Genomic DNA, 25,643 nt, shown 5'->3' with positions numbered 1-25,643 from the left:
AGTGCGTAATATCACTACGCCTGCTGCAGCCATGTTACAGCAGCAAAGTCCTTGATTTTTACGCCAGTTTGAGAGTATAGTTCCTAACCATTTCTGCATAGAAAATCACAACTTTTAATTTTCTGTCGGTCTTGGTACACGATGTTACTACAGAAGTTTTAAATGGGAAAAATATAAAAATTATGGTTATTTTTATTTATTTTTTTGCCCGATGCTAATGGTCTAATCAGATTCAATGGATTATGCTAAGCTATGCTAAAAGTTGTACCGCCAAACCCGGAGATCAGCTGAATGGATTCCAAAATGGTAAAAATCAAAAGTTTAACTCTAGTTGAGCTCGAAAATTAGCATATTTTCAAAAAAAGTGCAATGTCCCTTCAATAAAACTGAATTAAAGTTAGAATTAGTGGTGTTGCCAAACATACAGCCATGGAAAAAAATGTATAATCATTTTTGTTTCATTCTGTCAACTACCGACAACATTTCTGCCAAATTCGTAATAAAAATTATGTTTTTATTTGCATTTACTCAAAATTGAAAAAGATTTAGTTTTTCGATCTTCAATAGTGCAGTTCCAATTCATTTCTCAACAACAAAATACAAATGTTTGTCACATCTTGGGTCTTGTCATGCTCTTAATATTTTGGTTTATGTCAGTCCCGAGGTTTGCTTTTAGACTAAAATGGTCACAATGCATCTAGAAATGATGATTAAAGTCAAAACTGTAGTAGTCTCTAATTTTTTTCCGTGGCTGTATATGGGAGAGCAGGGCAACTTCTATCAAGCATTATTTACAAGTTTGCACAAACTTGAGAAAACGAATAGATTGTTCGATTGTGCTCTGATCTCCATAAGTGTAAGGTCAAAAAAAATGCTACAACATAATACATTGGGTCAAAAAGGAACAAACCCAGCCCTTGGGTTAATCGAACACAAAAACGATTTATATTTGTCCCCTTTAGACCCAACGCTGGTTAGGAAATAACCCCGTTTTTGTTTTTGTTAAGTGTATGAAAAGACTCAATCGTTGACCTACAGCAGTTGAAACAGTTTCATTGCTTCAGGCACATCGTGTGCTAAAGTTCACCATGAGATCTTCTCAGTTTCTCAAAGTCTGATGGAGGAATGCGAAAAGATACGTACGGACACCATTTTGTATTGAGGCAAACTAGTTTTTGTAGCGAGGCGGTGTTAACTATATCAAAACCCGTCTGACCTCCAAACGTACTGGGTTTCCAGTAATCAGGGGAGCAAATGGGATTTCCCAAGAGGCCTTTTAAGGAAAACGGGGCTCCCATTTCCACCATGCTTTCGCCAAATATTGCACCGGGTCGCGTCTTCTCCAGGAGGAGGCCTGGGTAGAATTCGACCGCGTCGATGTCACCATAGAGCTCTTCGAGTTCTTTAGCCACCTTCTTATCACCTGTAAATAATAATCAAACATGTCATGTGACCATCAGTACACCTAGCTTTACCACATACACTCACCTAAAGGATCATAAGGAACACCATACTAATACTGTGTTTGACTTAATTCTACGTGGCATTGATTCAACAAGGTCCTGAAAGCATTCTTTAGAAATGTTGGACCATATTGATAGGATTGCATCTTGCAGTTGATAGAGATTTGTGGGATGCACATCCAGGGCACGAAGCTCCCGTTCCACCACATCCCAAAGATGCTCTATTGGGTTGAGATCTGGTGACTGTGGGGGCCATTTTAGTACAGTGAACTTATTGTCATGTTCAAGAAACCAATTTGATATAATTCGAGCTTTGTGACATGGTGCATTATCCTGCAGGAAGTAGCCATCAGAGGATGGGTACATGGTGGTCATAAAGGAATGGACATGGTCAGAAACAATGCTCAGGTAGGCTGTGGCATCGAAACGATGCCCAATTGGCACTAAGGGCCCTAAAGTGTGCCAAGAAAACATCCCCCACACCATTACACCATTGCATTACTGAGAAATTGAACAGGTGGTCCTAATAATCCTTTAGGTGAGTGTACATATGATATGCTTTTTTTTGGCATGTACAGTAACGATTATATTGGGTTTTAAAAAAGATATGCTTATAGTATCAGCCTAAAATGAATGAAGATTTAAAACATTACCTGTTAATTCAGAAAAGGATGTGTATGGTCTCAGATTGAATCTCTTGCGGTACTCGTTGAAGGGCTGAAGCCGAAGTTCTCTTGATTCTACGATGACACCCTCCGCTACCTTTAATACCATTTTATTAATATTATTTCCACCTCCGATCTGTTCCAAAACAAACATAAAGATTCATAATTAATAACAAAAATCTTTACAAAACAGATTGTAAGAGTATTGGTCAGGACTTTTAATTTGTAATTGACACAAAAGTCAGTTTTGTAGTCCTCGGCTGTGTCCGAAATGGCTCCCTATGGTATACCCTTAAATAGTGCACTATTTGAGGGTATAACGCCTTTTGTAGCGGTGTCCAAAATTATAGTGAACATTATCGAGTGCACTTATACAATCCCATAATGCACCACAATAATCACTGTACAACCGATGTGCACTCAAAGGCTAGCCGCAAACCCTTCACTGTGAGGTGAACTCCCGCATCTCGACACAAGATGGCGCACAGCGTGCCAAGTGTCCGAATTTCCCAAACTCTTGTAGGGAATGAGGGTATAGGGAGCTATTTCGAAAACAGCCCTTGTTTATGGTCACTATTTACTTTAAGTGAAAGGACTTGTGGTTGCGTCTGGTTTATATTGCTGAAGTATTTTTAGGGATTGGCCAATCACAAACTCTGCATTTGTTTGCATACAAATCCAGTGCAGAGAGTCGCCCTTGAATTTCAAGCAATGTTGTTTCGAGATAATCTAATTTGAAAAGAATTAAACCATCACAGGCCAGCAGAAGGCAAATCACTTTTCCTACTACTGCACATAAAATCTAAATACATTTCTGCAATACTTATGAGAGAAGATCTGCAGAAGTTTCCTCTCAATCCTCCAAAGACCTTAAACTAACCCTAACAGAAATATAATCCAAATGCGGGATTCTCAACAGTTTTTCTAGACTTCGAACAGCTTTTAAAGTCATTACGTTCTTCCACAAATCCATCACGGGTCATTACCTGTCCCGCGGGTTGGGTCGAGAAAGCCTCGACCAGCTTCTCCACTCCGAAGTGAGTGAGGATGGAGGTGTTGAACAGGAACTGAGGGTACTGAAACTCTTCTCCAGCGATGTGAAAGCTGTCGGGCATGAGCGGGTGCCAGTGGTACAGCTGGTTGAACTCGACAGCGATGCGGTTCTGATACTGAAACTGAGAAGTGAAGAGCAGCGTGGGGTCGAACTTCAACTTCAGCAGGTAACCACTCAGGTGCTGCACGTAATCCTCGATCACAATATGAATTGTCTCACCTGGAGTTAAAAAAGCTTTATTTTTACTTTATTTTAGGTAGAGCGAGTAATTTTTGCAATCTAAATTATTTGAAGATCTCTCTCATCATCATAGTCAGTTATACACCGCAAAAAATTATTTTCAAGAAAAAAAATTCTTATTATTTTTGTCTTGTTTTCAGTAAAAATATCTAAAAATTCTTAAATTAAGATGCTTTTTCTTGATGAGCAAAATGACCTAAGGAAATAAGTCTAGTTTTTAGACCAAAAATATCAAATTTAAGTGATTTTGTGCATAAAACAAGAAAAAACTGCCAATGGGGTAAGCAAATTATTATTTTTTTAATTCTCTTGAATTTAGTGTTTAAGAAAATTGTTCAAGATTTTTTGCTTACTCCATTGGCAGATTTTTTTCATGCACAAAATCACCTAAATTTGATATTTTTGGTCTAAAAACCAGATTTATTTTCTTGGGTCATTGTGCTCATAAAGAAAAAGCATCTTGATTTAAGAATTTTAAGATATTTTAGACCAAAAAAAATCAAATGTAAGTGATTTTGTGCCCTTTGGTTATACACTGCAAAAAATGATTTTCAAGAAAAAAAATTCTTAGTATTTTTGTCTTGTTTTCAGTAAAAATATCTAAAAAATCTTAAATTAAGATGCTTTTTCTTGATGAGCAAAATTACCTAAGAAAATAAGTCTAGTTTTTAGACCTAAAATATAAAATTTAAGTAATTTTGTGCATAAAACAAGAAAACAAATCTGCCAATGGGGTAAGCAAATTTTTCTTGAATTTTTCTTGAATTTAGTGTTTAAGAATATTGTTCAAGATTTTTTGCTTTACTCCATTGGCAGAGATTTTTTTGCTTGTTTCATGCACAAAATCCCTTAAATTTGATATTTTTGGTCTAAAAACTAGATTAATTTTCTTTGGTCATTGTGCTCATCAAGAAAAAGCATCTTGATTTAAGAATTTTAAGATATTTTAGACCAAAAAAAATCAAATGTAAGTGATTTTGTGCCCTTTGGTTATACACTGCAAAAGATGATTTTCAAGAAAAAAAATCATAGTTTTTTTGTCTTGTTTTCAGTAAAAATATCTAAAAATTCATAAATTAACTTAAGAAGCTTTTTCTTGATGAGCAAAATGACCTAAGGAAATAAGTCTAGTATTAAGCCCAAAAATATTATATTTAAGTGATTTTGTGCATAAAACAAGAAAAAAAAACTGCCAATGGGGTAAGCTAATTTTTTTTTTTCTTTTTTTTCTTGAATTTAGTGTTTAAGAAAATTGTTCAAGATTTTTTGCTTACTCCATTGGCAGATTTCTTTGCTTGTTTTATGCACAAAATCACTTAAATTTGATATTTTTGGTCTAAAAACTAGACTTATTTTCTTAGGTTATTTTTCTCATCAAGAAAAAGCTTCTTAATTTAAGAATTTTTTTATATTTTAGACCAAAAATATCAAATGTAAGTGATTTTGTGCATTTTGGTTATACTCTGCAAAAAAAGATTTTCAAGAAAAAAATTCTTAGTATTTTTGTCTTGTTTTCAGTAAAAAAAATCTTAAATTAAGAATCTTTTTCTTGATGAGCAAAACGAAAAAAATAAGTCTAGTTTTTAGACCAAAAATATCAAATTTAAGTGATTTTGTGCATAAAACAAGCAAAAAAATCTGCCAATGGGGTAAGCTAATTTTTTCTTAAATTTATTGTTTAAGAAAATTGTTCAAGATTTTTTTGCTTACCCCACTGGCAGATTTGTTTTCTTGTTTTATGCACAAAATCACTTAAATTTGATATTTTTGGTATAAAAACTAGATTTATTTTCTTGGGTCATTTTGCTCATCAAGAAAAAACATCTTAATTTAAGATATTTTTGATATTTTTACTGAAAACAAGACAAAAATACTAAGAACATCTGTTCTTGAAAATCATTTTTTGCAGTGTATGCATAGTTTTTCTAATTTCCCAGACAGCAGACGCCATCGGGCCGGATCCAAACCAGATCCACACGGGAGCTGCTGGCTTTGGCCCAGAGTCTTCTGCTGTCGTTATATCCAAATATTAACAGATGTTTATAACCACAGTATCCAGTCAAATGTGTACCTATAATAATGAGTCTGGCTGTCTGGAAGAGCTGCTCATCTCCCCATGTTGGATGTTCTTTCTTCAGGATGTCACACACGCGGTTGTGTTCACGTAACCACAAGGTGGCGTACATGCTGAGACCGGGCAGCAGTCCGTAGACTTCTTGACCTATGGCCAGCTGCTGATCCAGTGGTACGGAGGGAGGGTAACTCATTTTCACTGGCACGTCTGCCACTTTGGGGGGAAAAATCTCACCGTTTATTACCTAGAATCGAACCAAACAGAAAATGTGGTAAAACAAAAATAAGCAGAAAGATGGGTCTATCAGCGTAATCGCCAAGTCACTCGTGGACGTGTTGCTGACTATTTCACACAAGTGTGAGTGATATGACGATATTAGATCGTGAATGATTAAAGTGTATCCATAATCTGATTTTGCATGGAAACTGTTAAGATTGTATCATTACCAGGCCTGTGGCTTTATTACAGTACCTTCTACTGTACTACACAATAGTAGTTTCATATCACATTGCCGCCTTTCAGCTGAAATTATATGGAAGTGTAAATGTAAAATTAAATCTGGACACGTATTACATATAAAGAGAAAGGAGATATGATTACCCATTTATGATGGTAAACCCCAATTTGGGAAACCCTGCAATTTACTAATACACATCCAACTGTTAACATTCACTTACTGTAAGACATAACCGACTATGTTTATGTGAACCTTGTTTATTTGTGTGTATTTGACGGTATAAGTGCAATAAGACTTTGTACACTCGCTGCATGTGTGACAGTCAACATCTGCACTTTGAAAATGTGAGTTAAAAAGTTCTCGGTTGAAAGTTAAAAAAAAATAAGTTAAAAAACTAAAAAGTTTGCGAGACTTTAAAATGCTAATGTTATAACGAATAACTGCATTGTTCAATAGAGCCACTGGCCTGCAAATTATACAGTCTAACAATTTCTCCGAAAAAGCAGATTGCGAATACATTTTAATCGTTCGCGATCTAATATTTTCATATCGCACACCCTTACTTGAAATAGTCAGCAACACATCCACGCGTGACTTGGAGATTATGCTGATAGACTAAACAAGCAGAACATACAACATCCCTGACAGTTAATAAAAACCACATGTTTAAGCTAAAAAGACACCCACAATCAGTTGCTGGTAATATGAGGTAATACACACAGTGTCCAGAGTCTCTGAACACTGAAATGACTTGAGCATAACTGATAAATGAGGTCATTGGAAATGTATGGTAATGTATGATCATCAGTTTTTTTAAACTTAACTCATGAAGCATAAGCCAGCACTTGGGAATAAGGCAAGAGGAAAAAATAAGGAAAAAGTTAAATACAGTCACGGATAAAGCGAAGCACACGTGTCTATTACAGATTACAAGTAATATTAATCTAAATGAGAAATCACATTGACATCGAGACTTGCACAGCCTAGCACAGCTTCCAATTCCACAGCATGCCTAACATCAAACCTCTGAACAAACAGTACCTGGTACTTTAATTTCCCGTCTTTGTGAAGCCTGAGGTCTAGTTGGCGATCAAGAGTGTCTCCATAAATGTGTCCAGCATCAACCTAGTTGTTAAAATGCAAATAAAAACACCTTCAGCTTTGAACAATTGACATCTTTGCTCTTTATTCAAATATTTGATTAAAGATTTTTTTAACATTACAGATTTTGTATGCATGTTGCATTGGTGTGTTTTGGGTATAATCTAAAGCTCAGCTTTAAAAAGTATTTTAGAAAGACTTGGGAAACATTGCACACATGTGCATAGTTTATAAAGACATAGCCAAGGGCTACAAAATATTACCACAAAAAGGAAGAACAAATATCAGATAAAATTGTAGTCAGTTTAGGCTTTTTGTTTTTCTATGCATATTTGAATAAAACCCAGATACTAGTGATGCACCGATGTATCGGCCACCGATATTTATCGGCCGATTTTTGATGAATTTGAAACCATCGGCATATCGGCAATAGCACGAGAAAGGCCGATACCGATTGTTTATTAATTAACTGCATAAAGAAATCCATTATAGGTAAATGAGTAAAAAATGAGTTAATGTTGTTATTAAAGTAAATGCTGAATAGCCAAAACTGCCTTTGAAGGTTGTCATGCTGTCTTCTTATATTTGTTTTAGCTTAATTTGTGCCTCTCTTATTATGTTGGTCAGTTGAATGTTAATTAGATCAAATCCATGTTCAGTAAAAATAATTTGATGCAGAAATAAACAAGCTAATAGACCAACTGTATAGTATTGTTTACAAGTGTTAAATATCGGTATCGGCATCGGTATCGGCCAGAAGTTGTCTCTTTAAATCGGTATCGGCCCAAAAAAAATCCTATCGGTGCATCCCTACCAGATACCTTAATACATCATGGTTTGCACTAGAAAAAAATTATTTCTTACTTAGTATTTGTGTCTTATTGACCTAAGAATGCTTAAATTGAGAAAAAAATCTGCCAATGGGGTAAGAAAAAAAATCTGGAACAATTTTCTTAAACACTAAATTCAAGAAAAATTTGCTTACTCCATTGGCAGATTTTTTTGCTTGTTTTATGCAACAAAATCACTTAAATTTGATATTTTTGTCTAAAAACTAGACTTATTTTCTTGGGTCGTTTTGCTCATCAAGAAAAAGCATCTTAATTTAAGAATTTTTAGATATTTTTACTGAAAACAAGACAAAAATAATAAGATTTTTTTTTCTTGAAAATAATTTTTTGCTGTGTAAAAACCAAGACAAATTACAAGGTAAAAAAAGCATGCCTTTATTTTGTCCAATAAATACCTTATTTAATGCTTTGTCCATTTTGTACCATACACCTCACATTTTGAGGGTTTAATCAAATCTAAGAGGGCATTAAAACCAAATATTGTACAAATTGTCCCCACCCAGACATCACTTTTAGCCACTACTGTTAATTCAAATAGTCTTGTTTCAAGCAGAAATTTTATTATACCTAATAAAATATAAAAATATAATAAATATTTTATTTATTTATTAGAGATGCACCGATATATCAGCCTACATGGGCGGAGTTTGTGGCCAAATTAATGAAATAAATATTTATATTTTATTTGTCTAATGTTAATATTTTAATGGGTAGACTGAGTAACTTAAGGCTAATGTCATTTTAATCTATTTAAAAACCATGAAGCTGCACTCTCTCACTAATCTCAAAGAACTGCAGTACCCTTGTTCAAAGGTGGGAGTAAGTGACACATGTGCAAGTCACAAGTCTCAAGTCTAAACCTTCAAGTCTCAAGCAAGTCCAAGTACATTTTTGTTAAAATCAAGTCAAATCACTGCATTATGTCAAGCAATTCAAGTCCAGTCGTAGCTTGGGTCTAGCAAGTCACTGGCAAGTCATACAAATGTTTGATGATTTTGAATTTATATATTAAAAAAAGTTAAACAGTAGTTATGGGAGTTTTAATTGCAACAAAAAAGGGCAATTTGCATTTCTACTAAAAAAGGCGAGTTGTTAATGACGTGATGCATTCATATAAAAGCAATAATAGAAGCCAAAGCTGCTAGTTTAACCCAATTCAGCAATAGACTAAAATATAAGGGTTTTGGGTAAGAACAGCACAGCATAGGTTAAATTACAACCCAACAGGCTGCATTTGTCCCTTTTCTTATTTAACATTATTAAATATAATTTATTTGTTAAATATAACATTATTAATAGATCAGGCAAAGCATTAGGATCTTAACAAACGCTTTGTTTATTATATTAAGCAATGAAGGCAGAAAACCATGTTTTCTTTGTCAAGAGTGGATGAAAGGATGACAGATGATGTTTATGACTGTGTACATGAGCTAACACCAAACACAGCTTAAGTTATATTTCATTTGATTTTTAACAACTTTGCTGTTTGTTAACTGTAAATGAACACAGCTGCTATGTTGTTTTTAATGAATTGGATGTGTGGTTGACCCCCATAGTATATGTGCATCAGGATAGTACCACCTTCACCTCATTGAGATGATATCTCATCCATTATCAATTAAATCAAAAAGAAATAAATATGCTACAAATCAAAATGAACAGTCAACAAAATCATAAAATAAACAGAGTTATGCAAATCAAGATCCACCCATCAAAAATGCAAACAATATTGGGTGAGATGGGTTCTCTTTGTATTATTAGAATTTTTCATTTCCTGCATGTCCTTTACAGCATGACTAGGCTGCTCACACCCTGTCCATGCTTAGTCATGCCTGTTAAAGGCAGAGTATCTGATTTTGAAAAATGCTAATGGTAGCCTACTAGCACGGAAATTATGACCCTCCATTCAAATCGCCTTCCAAAGCCGCAGCTGTTTGCATCTCGTGGTAAAGCAGTAAAGTTACCAATGTTAATTTGGGTTTTTGCTCTTTGCGTTGTTAAATGTATTTTGTTTTGTGGCTCCTGTGCAGGTTGTCGATTCAGCAGGAAAGTTTGCCATTCTCCCTCTGTTTACAGATGGGAGGTGAGCGCACGTGAACGCGCTGATGACGTATGGGTTCTGCGTGAACAGGTTGCGCACTGGCATTTGCAAAACACGTAAACAGATGAGGGGAAAAATTGCATGCGTGCAATCATTGCATTTGGTCCGAGTTCAATGATTTGTTGAACATTTTTTGGTCCTACGCCTTTCACAGAAGACATATATTTTTTAAAATCCTTTTAAACAACTTTACATAGTAATTGCTATCAGGATGTGAGGAGACTTTTAACCAGCATAACTAAAAATGTTTCTGGATCAAATCAGATACCCTGCCTTTAAAGGGAGGGTCCCCTTTTTTGAAAATATGCTCATTTTTCAGCTCACCTAGAGTTAAACATTTGATTTTTACCGTTTTGAAATCCATTTAGCTGATCTCCGGCCTTGGAGATACCACTTTTTTTTTATAATTATTTTTTGGGCCATTTTTTGCCTTTATTGATAGACAGTAGTTGTAGGAGACGACAGGAAAGTAGAGGGTGGAGAGAGGGATATGGGGTCAGCAAAGGACCTCGAGGCGGGATTCGAACTCGGGTCGCCGGAAGTGCGTTTGCACCATATGTCGGAGCGCTGCCCACTACGCCATTGGCTCCGACGGAGATACCACTTTTAGCATAGCTTAGCACAATCCGTTGAATCTGATTAGACCATTAGCATCGCGCTCAAAAATGACTTATGACTTTAGATATTTTTCCTATTTAAAACTTGACTCTTCTGTAGTTACATCATTTACTAAGACCGACAGAAAATTAAAGTTGTGATTTTCTAGGCAGATATGGCTAGAAACTATACTCTCATTTTGGTGTAATAATAGGCGCAATGCTAATGGTCTAATCAGATTCAATGGGGTTCATAAACCTGTGGTGGTTTTCTGTGACGGGAAAGAAACGTAAGCCATGAAAATCGAATCATTTACGTGAGAGGCACTCGGGAGACGGAAAAATGCCAGCTGTTGCTTGTTCTCCCGACAGCTTCAAGCTTCTGTCATGCTAACACATTGACCCCACCGGATCTTAAGAAAAACTTTACATTATTTTACTCCAAGCCAATGAAAATCAAGCAGGACCAAAACATATTACAGCTGATCACTGTGAAAAAGTTCAGCGACGACATCCCAAGGATGACAGCAAAAAAAGTAAGTAAGCGTTTTGATTAAAGGAATAGTCTACCCTTTTGCCATATTAAACTATGTTATTAGCTCAACCTAGACAAATTAATAAATACCTATCTTTTTCAATGTGTGCACTGTACAGCGTGTTGTGAATGTGTTAGCATTTAGCCTAGCCCCATTCATTCCTATGGTACCAAACAGGGAAGCCACCAAACACTTCCGTGTTTTCCCTATTTTAAGACTGTTACATGAGGAGTTATACCAGTAAGTATGGTGCCACAAAAGAAAACTTTTTTTGGTACCATAGGAATGAATGGGGCTAGGCTAAATGCTAACACATTCACAACACGCTGTACAGTGCACGCATTGAAAAAAGATAGGTATGTATTAATTCATCTAGGTTGAGGTAATAACATAGTTTAATATGGCAAAAGGGTAGACTATTCCTTTAATGCTATTAATGTTTATTTTTTTAATCAGTGTATACCACTAGTCAACTAAATGAATATAACCTGGCAAAGAATAATGCAAATTTATATATTGATTAAATAGATTTATATTTTGAAAAAAAAAAACTTCTTGATTTATGGATTTTTTGTATTTTGTGGAAAAAATAATCCGTTTTTTTATAATAAATCTTTGAAAATCAAATTATGGATTTGAATTTTTAATGTTTTAATTACCTAAAGACACTATGTGAAAGTTTGTAACAGAAAATAGTGGTTTTCACCTTGTCACTTTCTTGGTATAGAAAACTGAATTTATTCCGTTTTGGGACCAAACACTTCAAATGTTTTCACTTGTTGATTATGGGGTTCTCAGTGTAAATAAATGAGAATTTTTTTTTTTGAAATAACTATAGCATCATAGCATATCTGAGTTTTGGCAATGGGAGGGAGTTTTACAGGTTATGTAACATGAGTAAAATGTTAAGTGGTTCAGCTTCCTGCTTACATGCAGTTTGTCTTTTATGGACCTGCTGGCCAAGAGATCTTATCACCTCTTTTTTAATATCACACTTAATTGATGTCAGGAAATGTCAAAATCCCCTGTCTTATGCACAGATGCAGGGCGCTAACACATTTTTTTTGATAAGTTGCAGATAACATTGGTTATTTGAAAGACTCACCCCGTGACCCAGGCCTTTTGTAAACCCGAGACCCACACGGTTGTGGGTCTTGAAGAACTGGTGCGTGAAGTGCTGAGCGAAGAAGGCAAACATCAGATTCGTTCCCTGAGGGTCCGGCCTGAAATTCCGTCTCAACATGAACCTTTCTGCAAGGATTTGGGGGTCTGGAAGCTCCATTTTTCCTGAGAGCGAGAGAAACATGAAATGTTTTTACTACAGCCATCAGGAGACAAAGTTACTTCCTCTGAAAGTGTGAGAAACAGCTTATGAAAATACACACATAAAGTCATTTTTTGTGTTTCACTGTTTCTACATAAAATGATCCTACATGATGTAAAGAACATTCTGTGAAAATATAAACTTGATATCTTTATGTAAGGTCAAAGAAAAATTTGATGCTCCTCAACTCATTATTAGATTATGAGACTTTAAAGGGGACATTTCACAAGACTTTTTTAAGATGTAAAATAAATCTTTGGTGTATGGAGCGAGATATGCGTCTTTATTAAATGCGATAAATTAAATGATCTGAGAGAAATAAAACTATTTGAAAGAAAAAGTTATCACACTGATAGCAAAGAAGCATTTCATGAGAAAAAAAAGAATATTTGAGAGAAAAAGTTTTCATACCAATAGCAAAAAATAATAATATTTGAGACAAAAAAAAAAGTTTTGAGAGAAAGTATTTTATCATGATAGAACATAAAAAATATACATTTGAAATTTTTAAAATTATTTCTGAGAAAAAAAAACTCTCAAGAATATGTTTTTTGCTATTAGTGTGAAAACATTTTCTCTAAAAAAAAAAAGTGTTTCTATCAAAACGCTTTTCTTTGCTCTCGATGCAATTTGTTGCTCTCGTGTCAGGATTTTGCTTTCTCTGTGAAAATTGTGTCATGGGCGGGGCCACGTTCCTATTGGCCAGTCGGGTAAGCATCGTCTTATCTTGGGAATCGAACTGAATCATTACACCGTTGTTCGGTTCACCTAGATAGTTGCCTTCTCTGCTTTTAGTTGAGCACGGACACTCTAATGTTTGAGTAAGATGATGACACACAACTCGATGGATAGCTGGCTGAGCAAGTTCACAGCACTGAAGATTAAACATAAATAAATGAAATGGTACTCTTATTCATGAATGAATGTGTATTATATTATTAGCTTGCTAATCGCTAATTAGCCATCATGCTAGGTAAACTTGCAAATTCCAAATGAATGTTTTGATTCACTCCTTATTTAGTGAGTAGTGATCTAGTTTCTACCTTTGCACTTGCTAGCCTCAAAGCACCTGAAGAGTAACTGCTTGTTCATCATATACAACCTCCTGTATAGCTTTCAACCAACGTTAGTGTGCATGGAGGAAGTACACGCCTAGCTGCCGCAGCGCGGGGGGCCACACACGTCGGGGCTACGGTGACCACAGTCCCGATGTCGTACGTGGCAGTGGTGGTATATCATAACTTAAATGTGTTTTTTTGTTTTCATAAAAATATTAACATTGATACCATTATAATAAGATAGCTGCCTGCTATTGAAATCAGTGTGAACAGATGCACTCAGTCTCTCAATATCACAACTATGGTCATATTGAATACACAGCTATGACAATAAATAGGGGAACAAAGTAATAATAATAATAATAATTTGTTACACTTATTTAGCGCTTTTCTGCAACACTCAAAGCGCTTTACATATAAAAGGGAGAATCTCCTCAACCACCACCACAAAAAATAAGCTTTGGAGGAACTTGTGTGATGTGAACCATATTTTTATTAACTTATTAAATTAACAGATCCATAACTTAGTAATTATAGATTAAACATATGCTTTGATACTCAAAATAGTATTGGGGAAAAAATACTCGAGTCACACACGCATTTCAGTCAGTTCACATGGTCACACACCACACCTTGTATTTCTCACGCTGAGAAGACTTAACTTTTCCTGCTATATACAATTAATGGACGAAGCGCAGCACAGGAAGGTTCTCTGTCAAGTTCATAGCTGTCTCGAATTTTTCTTGCGCTCCTCTGATGTCATTCACTTGGACTTGATTTATTCAAAAACTCCCCAACTGCTTTGCAAGAAGCTTAAGCTTACCTGAAACTATAAGGAAAATAGACTATAGAGGCTTTCTGAAATGAATGAAAGGACTAGAGATGACTATTGGAGCATGTCAGACATACTTTTTTTATAAGTGTAATTCTTGTCACTTGTCACAATTTAACACATCAATAATGTGTTATGTTTGTAACAACACTGGGTGTGTTAATTTTAACACATTGTTTTGTATTAAACTATTCAACACATTATGTGTTATTTCGTATTGATTTTGAGTTCATGTAAATAAAACACTAGATGTGTTGTCCTTATAAGAAAGATGTCTCAATTTAACACATTCGTTTTAAGAGTGTATGTAAAATACGGGACAAATCGCGTCCCGTATTGATTTGATACGCGTCATTTTGCCTGTTAATACGGGACGATTCCGTGTTTCACGGGACGGGTGGCACTGCCACCTGCATTGCATACAGTTGGTTGAAAGTTATACAGGAGGTTGTATATGATGAACAAGCAGTTACTCTTCAGGTGCTTTGAGGCTAGCAAGTGCAAAGGTAGAAACTAGATCACTACTCACTAAATAAGGAGTGAATCAAAACATTCATTTGGAATTTGCAAGTTTACCTATAGCATGATGGCTAATTAGCGATTAGCAAGCTAATAATATAATACACATTCATTCATGAATAAGAGTACCATTTCATTTTTTAATGTTTAATCTTCAGTGCTGTGAACTTGCTCAGCCAGCTATCCATCGAGTTGTGTGTCATCATCTTACTCAAACATTAGAGTGTCCGTGCTCAACTAAAAGCAGAGAAGGCAACTATCTAGGTGAACCGAACAACGGTGTAATGATTCAGTTCGATTCCCAAGATAAGACGATGCTTACCCGACTGGCCAATAGGAACGTGGCCCCGCCCATGACACAATTTTCAGAGAGAAAGCAAAATCCTGACACGAGAGCAAGAAATTGCATCAAGAGCAAAGAAAAGCGTTTTGATAGAAACACTTTTTTTTTTAGAGAAAATGTTTTCACACTAATAGCAAAAAACATATTCTTGAGAGATTTTTTTTCTCAGAAATAATTTAAAAAATTTCAAATGTATATTTTTTATGTTCTATCATGATAAAATACTTTCTCTCAAAACTTTTTTTTGTCTCAAATATTATTATTTTTTGCTATTGGTATGAAAACTTTTTCTCTCAAATATTCTTTTTTTTTCTCATGAAATGCTTCTTTGCTATCAGTGTGATAACTTTTTCTTTCAAATAGTTTTATTTCTCTCAGATCATTTAATTTATCGCATTTAATAAAGACGCATATCTCGCTCCATATTGGTGTCCCAAGAGTGACTATGTGACAATCTAGATCAGAATACCATATAGATATGTTAAAATTGCCACTTTGTAGGGGCAAAAATGTGCCACTTTTGGGTGTGTCCTCTTAAATGCAAATTAGCTGATATCTGCACAAAATGTCAGTGCCGTGGTTGGATAGTGCAGATTAAGGGGTGGTATTATCCCCTTCTGACATCAGAAGGGGAGCCAGATTTCAATTACTTATTTTTTGAGAATGGTTTACCAAAACTAAGTTACTGGGTTGTTCTTTTACACATTTTCTAGGTTAAAGACCCAATAGCACTTAAACATAAAAAGTCAGATTTTCATGATATGTCCCCTTTTAGATGGATTTTACAGACAGGGTCACACTTTCAACTTATTTAAGGGTTATATTGAAGAAAGATAAATTTTTGCACTAATAATAATAGTGTCTTACCTTTTGTTCCCATAGGTTTAGGGCAGTCTTGAGGAACTGGAGGCAGAATTCTTGTGTAGTATGTGATGTTGGAATACGCTTCCCAGTTCAGGTAGTCATATTTGGAATTGTATGTCGGGGGGCTTGGGATTAAATTGGCTCTTACTGTGATGGGAGAGTAAATAAAAAAATGCATCAAATATACTGGCTAAGCTCTTTCAGTTTATTACATTTATGCATTTGGCAGATACTTTGATCCAAAGTGATTTACAATGCATTGAAGCGGTACATTATTACCCATGACCTATTGTATACACAGTGCACTATAAATTGATAATTTTTTATCCTGATATTTCTTTTTATTATTATTGCATATTACTTCTCTGTCTACGGTTATGGTTACAGGAAGGAAGAAGACTGGGCTACAGGATTAAGAAATGACCTCAGGTTGAAACCTGCAACAGTACCATTGGTGCTTGGAACACTGATAAGATTCAGTTCACGCTGTCGATCCTGGAAACAATATCTCAGGACATTCAGTTCATTCATTGGCTCGCACAGGAGAATCATTGCCTGAAGGCAGTGTCCCATATGAGGAATTTGGGGCCTCTTGTTGAGTGCACGAGCGTTGCCGCGGTGACACACAGCTGGGCTCATTGGAATGAGTGCAGGCTTAAACACACAAATTATTGCAGGAGATGAGCCTGGCCTTTCTTGACCCCAGTGCATTTACATTATAGATAACGTAACCCATTTTCTAGTCTATGAAGAACTGCAATACAGAGTATTGCCAACTGTAAAATGGGAGGAAGTGATAAAAAGAGGCGGTAATTTAAAAATGAGGCCACTCAAAACACAGCAACGACTGAAAAAATACAAGAAGAATGCTGAGTTAAGATAAACTTCCTTTACAGGAAAGAAAAAATCCATGCATGACCAATGGTAACCAAGCATGACAAAATACATTCAGGGGCGTTATTAAACCCTGTGAAGATTCTGTTCACCATAGCATCTAGCAGCTCAACTGCATATTTTCAAAGTAAGACTAAAGCTAAAAATCGACATGTCATGTAGAAGTTCTGTCTACGCTACATATGTGTGTGGTCTGTTGTTGATAGTGAACAGTAAAATCCACTCCAAATGATTTACTGTCTGTCTGGGAACCTACCCTCCCAATTGTCTGGAAGCAGATGTTTAACCAAATGATTAAAATGTCGGTGCGCTGATGTAACACCGATGTTTGCAGCTTGAAAGTAAACGTTTTCTCTTCTCCAAATATGAAGGTGGTCTTGAAGATAAATAATGCATTTTATCCAAAACAACTTATAGTGTATATATAAAGACAAAAGAGTATCTATTTGTGCTTACTTTGGGAATCAAAAAACTTTAAAGGTCATGTTCTTCCTGATCCCATCTTTCATACTTTAGTTAGTGTGTAATGTTGCTATAATGGCATTAATAATACCTACAAAATGATCAAGCTTAAAGTTCACTGCCAAGGAAGACATAAGCCCATTATAGGACAGTGAAAACAGTGCTATAGAGATAAGTAAGTTGTGTGAAAAATAATATGTTTTTTTACACGTGAAACATGAACACATGTTATATTGCGCACTGTAAACACAATCAAAGCTTCAAAAACACAGAAAGAACGGGACCTTTAAACCCAGTCAACTCAAAAGATTTAAAGGTGCAGTGTGCAGATTTTAGCAGGAACTAGTGGTGAGGTTGGGAATTGCAACCAACGGCTCAGTCCACCGCTTACCCCTCCCTTTCAAAGCACATAGTGAAGCTACGGTAGCCACCACAGGACAAACATGTCATAGTCTGACGGTACATTCACACGGGGCGTAAGCGTTAACGCTTAACGGAAGGCTTGTTTCAAGCGTGGCCAACAGCCAATCACTGTGGCCGAAACACAAGCTCCGGTCTACCATAAACGTAATTGGCTGGCTCTGCCTAGGTTATTTGCATAAGGCGATATGATTGGCTGACGCATGTGTTGCCGCTTGAAAAGTTGAGAAATGTTCAACTTCTGCCGCGAGCAACGGCATTGACGTGGCGCCGACGGATCCACAATTCAGTTCGCCAACGTTTAACGTCACCCATTAAAAGTAAATGGGAAGCGTAAATGCTTACGCCCTGTGTGAATGCGCCGTGAGACAACGCAGTGATGAAATGCGCTTGGTAGAGCAGTTTGTCCATTCAGGGCTACTGTAGAAACATGACAGTGCAAAATGCCGACTTCGATGCTAGATGAAAGTGGCTCATTCTAAGGTAATAAAAGCAATACAGTTCATTCTGTAGGGTCTTTATACACTACTGAAATACAGTTATGTATATTATACTGCATTTCTGTTAAGAGATCCTTCTAAAATTTACACAATGCACCTTTAAGTTGATAAACACCTTATAAACAGAACTTGAAAAAACTTGAAAAGTACATCGTTTATCATCATTTTTTGTCATGAATCAGCATCATCTGTATTAAAGAGAAAATAATCACTTCAAAGTGAATAAAACCTTAATAAGACCTGTCATTATGACATCATTAAGGTGTGGACTTGTGAGAAGATTGTGGGTGTGTGCATTTTGGAAAAGAGCCCTATACATGTTTTTAGTTTAATTGGATTGAATGCCATAAAACTTATTATAAGCACCAAAAGTTTCCCAAAACCTTTGTGCTGATAACACAATGCTGAACTAAAGGAAATGACTTATATTATGTTTGCATGCTAGACATAAGTTAACAATGTTAAGGGAACAGCCACTGTAATAATGTCCAAATCAAAGCTTGGGCATTATATTCATTCATGCAACTTCAAAACTCATCAGTCAAACTTAGTAACCAGCTAGTTAGTTGTTCCTAAATCCTGACTCATCCCTTGACTCATCCCTTGTTTCCAGGGATAAAAAACAACCTTTTATAATGTTCTCTACTGTATACACATTGTACAAAGCATACATTGTAAAACTATAGGGACAAATTAAACACGCAAGACCCATACGAGACACAAAAAGGCGAGACAGAACAGAAAACAGACCGACATTAGTCATTTACATGTCAGAAGCTGTAGACTTCATAAGCAAACTGTAATGATCTCACATAAACATCTAGAGTCAGAACTTACTGGTAAGAACTTTACGCATGAGCCAATCCCTGAAAGGCGTCCCGTTGAGGATGTCCCAGAGCCATTGAAAATGTGTGAGGAAGTAGTGGATGGCATTAGGACTGGGCCTTAGAAGATGATAGACTCTTGACCAGAACTCGGCTATAGAAGATGGATGTGAAAATGATAAAAAAAGAGTTCACATTAGATGTAAATTAGCTTAACACGAATAAAGCAGATCAAATGTAATTGTACAGGGGGTGGATAAAATAATATGACCACACCCATTGTTATAGTGGTTGATAATATTTGGTAGGCTGCTGTGAAAAACAAACATTGTGGTTATCTTTTGTTACTTTACTGTATTGTCTAGGTGACATGCCAAGGTTTTCAACAAGCTGTGCTAGAATAAGTTTTGTTTAGCAGTGGTTAGTACAAGCAACCGGTGTAATGAGTTACCACAAAAGGGGACAAATGGTGGGAGCTCATATAGCATCTGCAGCTGTAAAGGCAAACTGTATACATTAAAGGTTACATTTTATGCACATATTTACAAGATGTAATATAAGTCTCAGGTGTGCCTAAAATGTGTCTGTGAAGTGTCAGCTCAAAATTCCCCACAGATCATTTGTTATAGCATGTCCAAAATGCCCCTATTTGATTAAAAGCAAAAAAGCGCAGTTTTTATGTGTGTACCTTTAAATGCAAATGAGCTACAGCTCCTCACTCCCTTATCAACAAAAAATGAGCGCTTTCTGTTAAAAATAGATCTGATATCGTGAATACACATGCTAACGAGCACATTTAGAAAAGATTTTGGGTCAAATTAACCAGTCAGTCAGTGACCGTGGGCGGGCTTTACCAATGTGACATCACATTAACAAGAGAATCATGTCTATTAAGACTGCTTTGGTTTAATGGGGATTAAAAAAGGAGAGGGTGTTTTTTTCATTGTAGGGTTGTTGTGTTCACACACTGGCAACACACATTTATGTCCTTGTAAAATTGGATTTCGCATAATATGGGTCCTTTAAATAGATATCAGCTATTTCCCTGGTGTTCACATTAATTTCACATTATTTTGTCCACTCCAGTAATGTAAAATCCGCTTTCACAATAAAATCGCTTTCATAATGTTCAGACTTTTTATTGTGCTTGGTCATCTGTGCCAAATAGTTAAGAGAGACGGGAAGGAGAAAAAACACAGAGAGAGAGAGAGAGAGAGAGAGAGAGAGAGAGAGAGAGAGAGAGAGAGAGAGAGAGAGAGAGAGAGAGAGAGAGAGAGAGAGAGAGAGCTAAAGAGAGGGGAGTTGTGGGAAAGTGAAAATGATTGCTTTGCCTTTGTTTCTGAATAAAATAAGCTGCCACAGATGTTAAACCAGGGGTCTCAAACTCAAACTGGCTTGGGGCCATTTCTGAGATTGACATGTCGTCAGAGGGCCGCAAAGCTATTTTATTGTTCAAAAAAGCACAATATTTCTGTAAATGTACTGTTTAAATTATATTATTTAACATATAATAAAAGCACTGGTTTCTATATTTTTAAAATATATTATTTTATACAAGTAAGTCAATCTTTTCTTAACCTTATCTTAGATAACTTAGGCCTATCAAAACCTTGCACAAGACTAACAAATTCAATTCCTGAATTTATTTATGAACTATTATATTTCTGTTTTGAAGTATTTGGGATTTTTGTATTGACTTCATCATGTTCCATCTCTTCTATTCAACTGTTTTGATGCATTATTATGCATCATATTTTTTTTATCATATCCCAGATTAACTGATCGCATGGTGACAATGATATGATCATCTGAGGTGCAGATGAGCAATTAAAATCCAATCATGCATTACGTTATCCTCGCAATCACGGACAGCACGGCTCATGGTTGCATAGCAACGGGTGATGCCACACCATGGGAGCGCAACCTCCTAAGCACTTTGGAAAGTAAGAAACGCCTTGACTCTACTTTAACACGCAATGTTATATGCGATATGTGAATGGACCCGTTTAAATAAAAAAATATGCAACAAAGTAATAAAATCTTTTTTGTGAGCCAGATTATGATATATTTTTTAAGGCAGACGCGGCCCGCAGAGAGATGGATCCATACAATCATTAGAGTTATATGAAGGGAGAAGTACTAAAGCATTGTCTATAAGTCATAATGTGCAAAAGTCTTAGGTCACAACCAGATTACTGAGAAATAATTATATATGGTCATAATATCATTGCAAAAACCAACACTGGCATGATGGCCTAAGACTTTTCCTAGTACTGTATGTTGCCATGTATGATTATAGTCTATCCACTATCTGAATTTTAAATATTACACATACACTGCAAAGAGTACCATCATAAAGAAATTATATAAAAGGCAGGTACGTACGTGTAGTGCAATTTTCTCCGTAGTAACCCGTTCTGGTGCAGTCACACTCGTATCTATCCAGTCCATATCGAACACAAACCCCATGGTTTTGACAAGGATAATAGCAACAGGGATTCACTATAGAGAAACCAAGCAATAATACAATTAAATCAGCACTTTTTAAAAATTCCATTCAGAATTCCCCAATTTCATATTTCATAGAGAGGCATTTGGCAATGACACTTTGATACTTTAGTTTTATCCAAAACTATCCATTTTATCCACGCTGTTTGCATCATTAGACTAAACATTTAAAAAAATCATACTGGGACAAGGAAATACACTTTACTGTATGAATAGGCCTTTATGAACATGCCATAGTAGAAATTGCACTTTATTATTTGAAACCTCATAAACTTGTGATGGGTGGGAACCTTAACAAGTTTTAATAGTGCTCAAAATGAATGCTTCCTGTCTTTCTTCCATCTCTGACATGTTATTATCTGTCACCATCATGAAGTGGGTTGCATTTTTGAAGAAATGCATTAAAATGCATTTCTCAGCACAAATTCAGAGTTTAATAAAAATGAGACAGCAATGCTTTCACTGATAAGGCCTTTTTATAATTCATATCATTACACACAGTATGGCCTTCAGTGGCATGACCCCCTGCATCCTTTGACAACACCATGACAGACACATCCCAAAAATAGATGAAATTTTGAATGAAATGCGATCGCTGTGCCTAAACTGCCCACAGATAAGCGGTTGTAGCACTTCGTGCTGTTTTACTATAAAACAAGTCACACAAACAATGACATATTTTAGGACAAAAATATGAATGACTTATATAAGGACAATTGCCATGCACCTGTAGTTTATTCTTTCAATAAACTCAAATATGTAAACAAAAGCCGGCGGAGACAAAGATTACATACACAACCCCCCAACCAAGATCAGACTTGTTCGTGGCAGCTTACACATACCTTCATGATGTCACAAAGGAAAAGACATGATAGCAATTTCACAACATTAGGCTATTTGAAACTTGTGGTTATATTGGAGGGAACTTTAAGTTTAAACAATGCTCAAATAGCACATGCATGCACAGTTTAATATGCAATTGATTATTATATTTAGTAAACATTTTGCAAACTTTTGCAAGACTTTGTGAACGTATGATAATACTGCAATTTACAGCTGACTGATTTGTTTGCCTTTTTAATGCTCATATATATATATATATATATATATATATATATATATATATATATATATATATATATATATATATATATATATATATATATATTATATATTATCTTTCAAAATATATATGATTAAAAATTAACTTCCTCAAAAATGAGCACATAATGGTCTAAATCCAAGTAGCAATCCTGCAAATATAGCAATATACAAAAGTGTACATCATTCAGTTCAGATAACATGAAACTTACAGTATAGTGCATTAGTTGTCTAGCTACATATAGACAAACGTTTACCTTTTATATGACAAAAAAATATAGTTCATATCAACATTTCAACATTGGATTCCCTTTCGAAAATTAACCATGGTTTTACTACAGTTAAAACAAAAAAACCATGGTTACTGTAGTAAAACCATGGTACCCACAAAATAACCATGGTTTTGACACCTATGGTTTTCAAAAACAATCGTTAAACCATGGTTAGTGTATAGTAAAAACATCGTTTTGCTGTTAGTACTCAACACACCAAAAAACCATGGTTACTACACTTTTACCACAATAAAACCATGGTTAATTTTCGTAAGGGTTAATGGAGAGATACTTACCAATGTTTGATGAAGCAGAACTTTCTTCACTAAGACATAACGAGACACTCAGCAGCACTGTAAACGTCCACTTGAGGAAAAAGCTAAACACTACAAAGGAAGAAATGATGACATACATGTCACAGACTGTAACGTTATAGTATACGATGTTATATGTAGCTATTTCTCACCTTTCATCGCAGTTTTAGGAACACAAAATATATATGTATAAAAAAAATCCTAAAGACAAGTTTTCAACAGCGCAAAGTTTTTTCAAAGTGGTGTTATGGACGGGAAAATATCCAAATAAATAATGCCATATCTTCTTCTATACATATCACGACAGAGCTGCGTGAGGGATGATCGTGCAGAGGCTCGTGCTCAGCCGTGGACGCGCAGACGCTTCACGCACTGATGAGAAAAAAGCGCACGAGAGGAATCTGAGGTGTTATCTTACTAAAGCGGAAGCAGCGTGAAACTGTACTCCTCGCGAGTCTGGGCGCGCTTTAAATCCCATAATAACAATAAAACACTTTTAAAATCTGCTAGTTGAACTATGTCAACAACTGAGAATGAAGAAAATATTATTTTTATATAATTTATAAATTTTCAACAAACGTATAACAAGCATATATCAAACAACTAAAAATCAAGATATTACTTAATGTCGGGGTGTTTTTTATAACCAGTAGGCCTATACATCTTTCAAGTTATGCCAAGTTTTTCAATATTTAATTGGATAGAAATTGTGAGCAAACCAGATAATTTTAAACTCCCTCATGAATTCTAGTTAGTCTATTTGACTTTTTGTTTGGCCTTTTATTCTGGAATTTATTGTAAATATCTTTTTTCCATCCTGCCCTGCCTTTGTCTTTAGATTTTTAGTCCAAATATATATATATATATATATATATATATATATATATATATATATATATATATATATATATATATATATATATATATATATATATATATATACATATACACACATATATATATATATATACATACATATATATATATATATATATATATATATATATATATATATATATATATATACATATACATATACATATATATATATATATATATATATATATATATATATATATTTTTTTTTTTTTTTTTTTTCACAATAAACTATTAATTTTTAACTGGCAATCAATCTGCAAAGAGTTAAAGATATTTATCTGTTATATTAAACACAGGATGCTGACCAAAATCATTATTTGGATAACTTCATGCAATAGCAGTGGTAACCTGAATTTACTTTTCTGCAGGGTTCACCTCCAACCCCAAACAAACCTGAACCTGTCAATCAAGCTTTTTACGGCTATAGAGGCAGGTGTGCTTAAGCAGGGTTGGATCTAAAGTATGTAGGAGGGTTGATATCCAGGAAGAGGGTTGGTGACCACTGCAATAGAAGCATTAACTTCCTTTTGACCAAAAAAATTAACATTCTCACACCTAACAATACTAGTGCCTTCAAGCAGTTTACGAAAGATGTTAAGAAGACCCTAAAGTAAAATGCATTCCCACCCCATCTCTTATTTTTACGATCTCTGTCTTCTCTCTCACACCCTGCTGCCCCTTTAGGGTAAAAATCTCAAGAATTGCCTTCTCGTAAACTAAACCCACAACTTGCACTCAGGAGAGTTTTGCCAAACCCTGATCAAACCCACCTGCTAGCTCCACTGTTTAAAATGTTCATCTATTTTAAAGATAGATGACTGTATTTGTCATTTTTAAATGTTTTACAAAATAATGAATTAACTGGGGTCAATGCACGTGCATGTCCTATTTTCTTGATGTAGCAACATTACTATGACCCTTCACAGTTCAGTTCAACACATCAGAGGAGTTGCTGCTATTTCAAGCCTGCTCAAATGCATGAGCCAAAAACCAAAAAAGAATCGCTTTTAATTGGTGAAAAGCTATTTGGTGAAGAATGCAGAGAGGCATAAACTACAATGATCCATTAACTGGTAAACATGTGGTCCAAAAACAAATCATACTGCATTTTAAAACATGGATAAAATATTTTCAAAAGTATACTATTAATGTCTTTGTTTGTCTACAGTATTCAAACTTAACACTACATGGGAGTTAACCAATCACATTGGTTAGTGTTGGGTATAGTTACAGCTTTTAACTCAGTTGGGTATTGTTTGCAGCTTTTTGGGAGTGTCAATGTGCAAAGACTTTCAGAAGTGTTAAAATAACTTGTTTGGGAGGGGACCCCATGAGACGCTTTCAAAGTGTTAAAGTGAACTCTTCTAGAGCTTTATGTTTCCATATTTTGT

At 35.3% G+C, this 25,643-nt stretch overlaps 1 protein-coding gene across 1 annotated transcript; it reads right to left on the bottom strand.

The window, feature by feature from the left end:
- Nucleotides 1-232: 232 nt before the first annotated feature.
- On the bottom strand, nucleotides 233-24,010 carry ptgs1 (prostaglandin-endoperoxide synthase 1). Its single transcript, XM_065284347.2, has 11 exons — nucleotides 23,526-24,010; nucleotides 23,356-23,445; nucleotides 21,564-21,680; nucleotides 19,192-19,332; nucleotides 16,082-16,225; nucleotides 12,244-12,425; nucleotides 6,995-7,078; nucleotides 5,494-5,740; nucleotides 3,115-3,401; nucleotides 2,117-2,264; nucleotides 233-1,423 (listed from the first exon to the last, which is right to left on the bottom strand). The coding sequence occupies exons 1-11, from the start codon at nucleotides 23,530-23,532 to the stop codon at nucleotides 1,077-1,079; spliced, it is 1,794 nt and encodes a 597-aa protein (XP_065140419.1). The 5' UTR covers nucleotides 23,533-24,010; the 3' UTR covers nucleotides 233-1,076.
- Nucleotides 24,011-25,643: the final 1,633 nt, after the last annotated feature.

The sequence above is a fragment of the Paramisgurnus dabryanus genome, chromosome 5, assembly GCF_030506205.2.
Source record: "Paramisgurnus dabryanus chromosome 5, PD_genome_1.1, whole genome shotgun sequence".
In the NCBI taxonomy this organism is placed as follows: domain Eukaryota; kingdom Metazoa; phylum Chordata; class Actinopteri; order Cypriniformes; family Cobitidae; genus Paramisgurnus; species Paramisgurnus dabryanus.
This window is presented reverse-complemented; position numbering and strand designations above follow the sequence as displayed.

Coding starts and splice junctions, on each gene's coding strand:
- ptgs1 (XM_065284347.2), bottom strand. Junction 16,226..19,191: donor CATGCGTAAAGTTCTTACCA/GTAAGTTCTGAC, acceptor CTCCCATCACAG/TAAGAGCCAATTTAATCCCA. Junction 5,741..6,994: donor ACGGGAAATTAAAGTACCAG/GTACTGTTTGTT, acceptor GTTCGATTCTAG/GTAATAAACGGTGAGATTTT.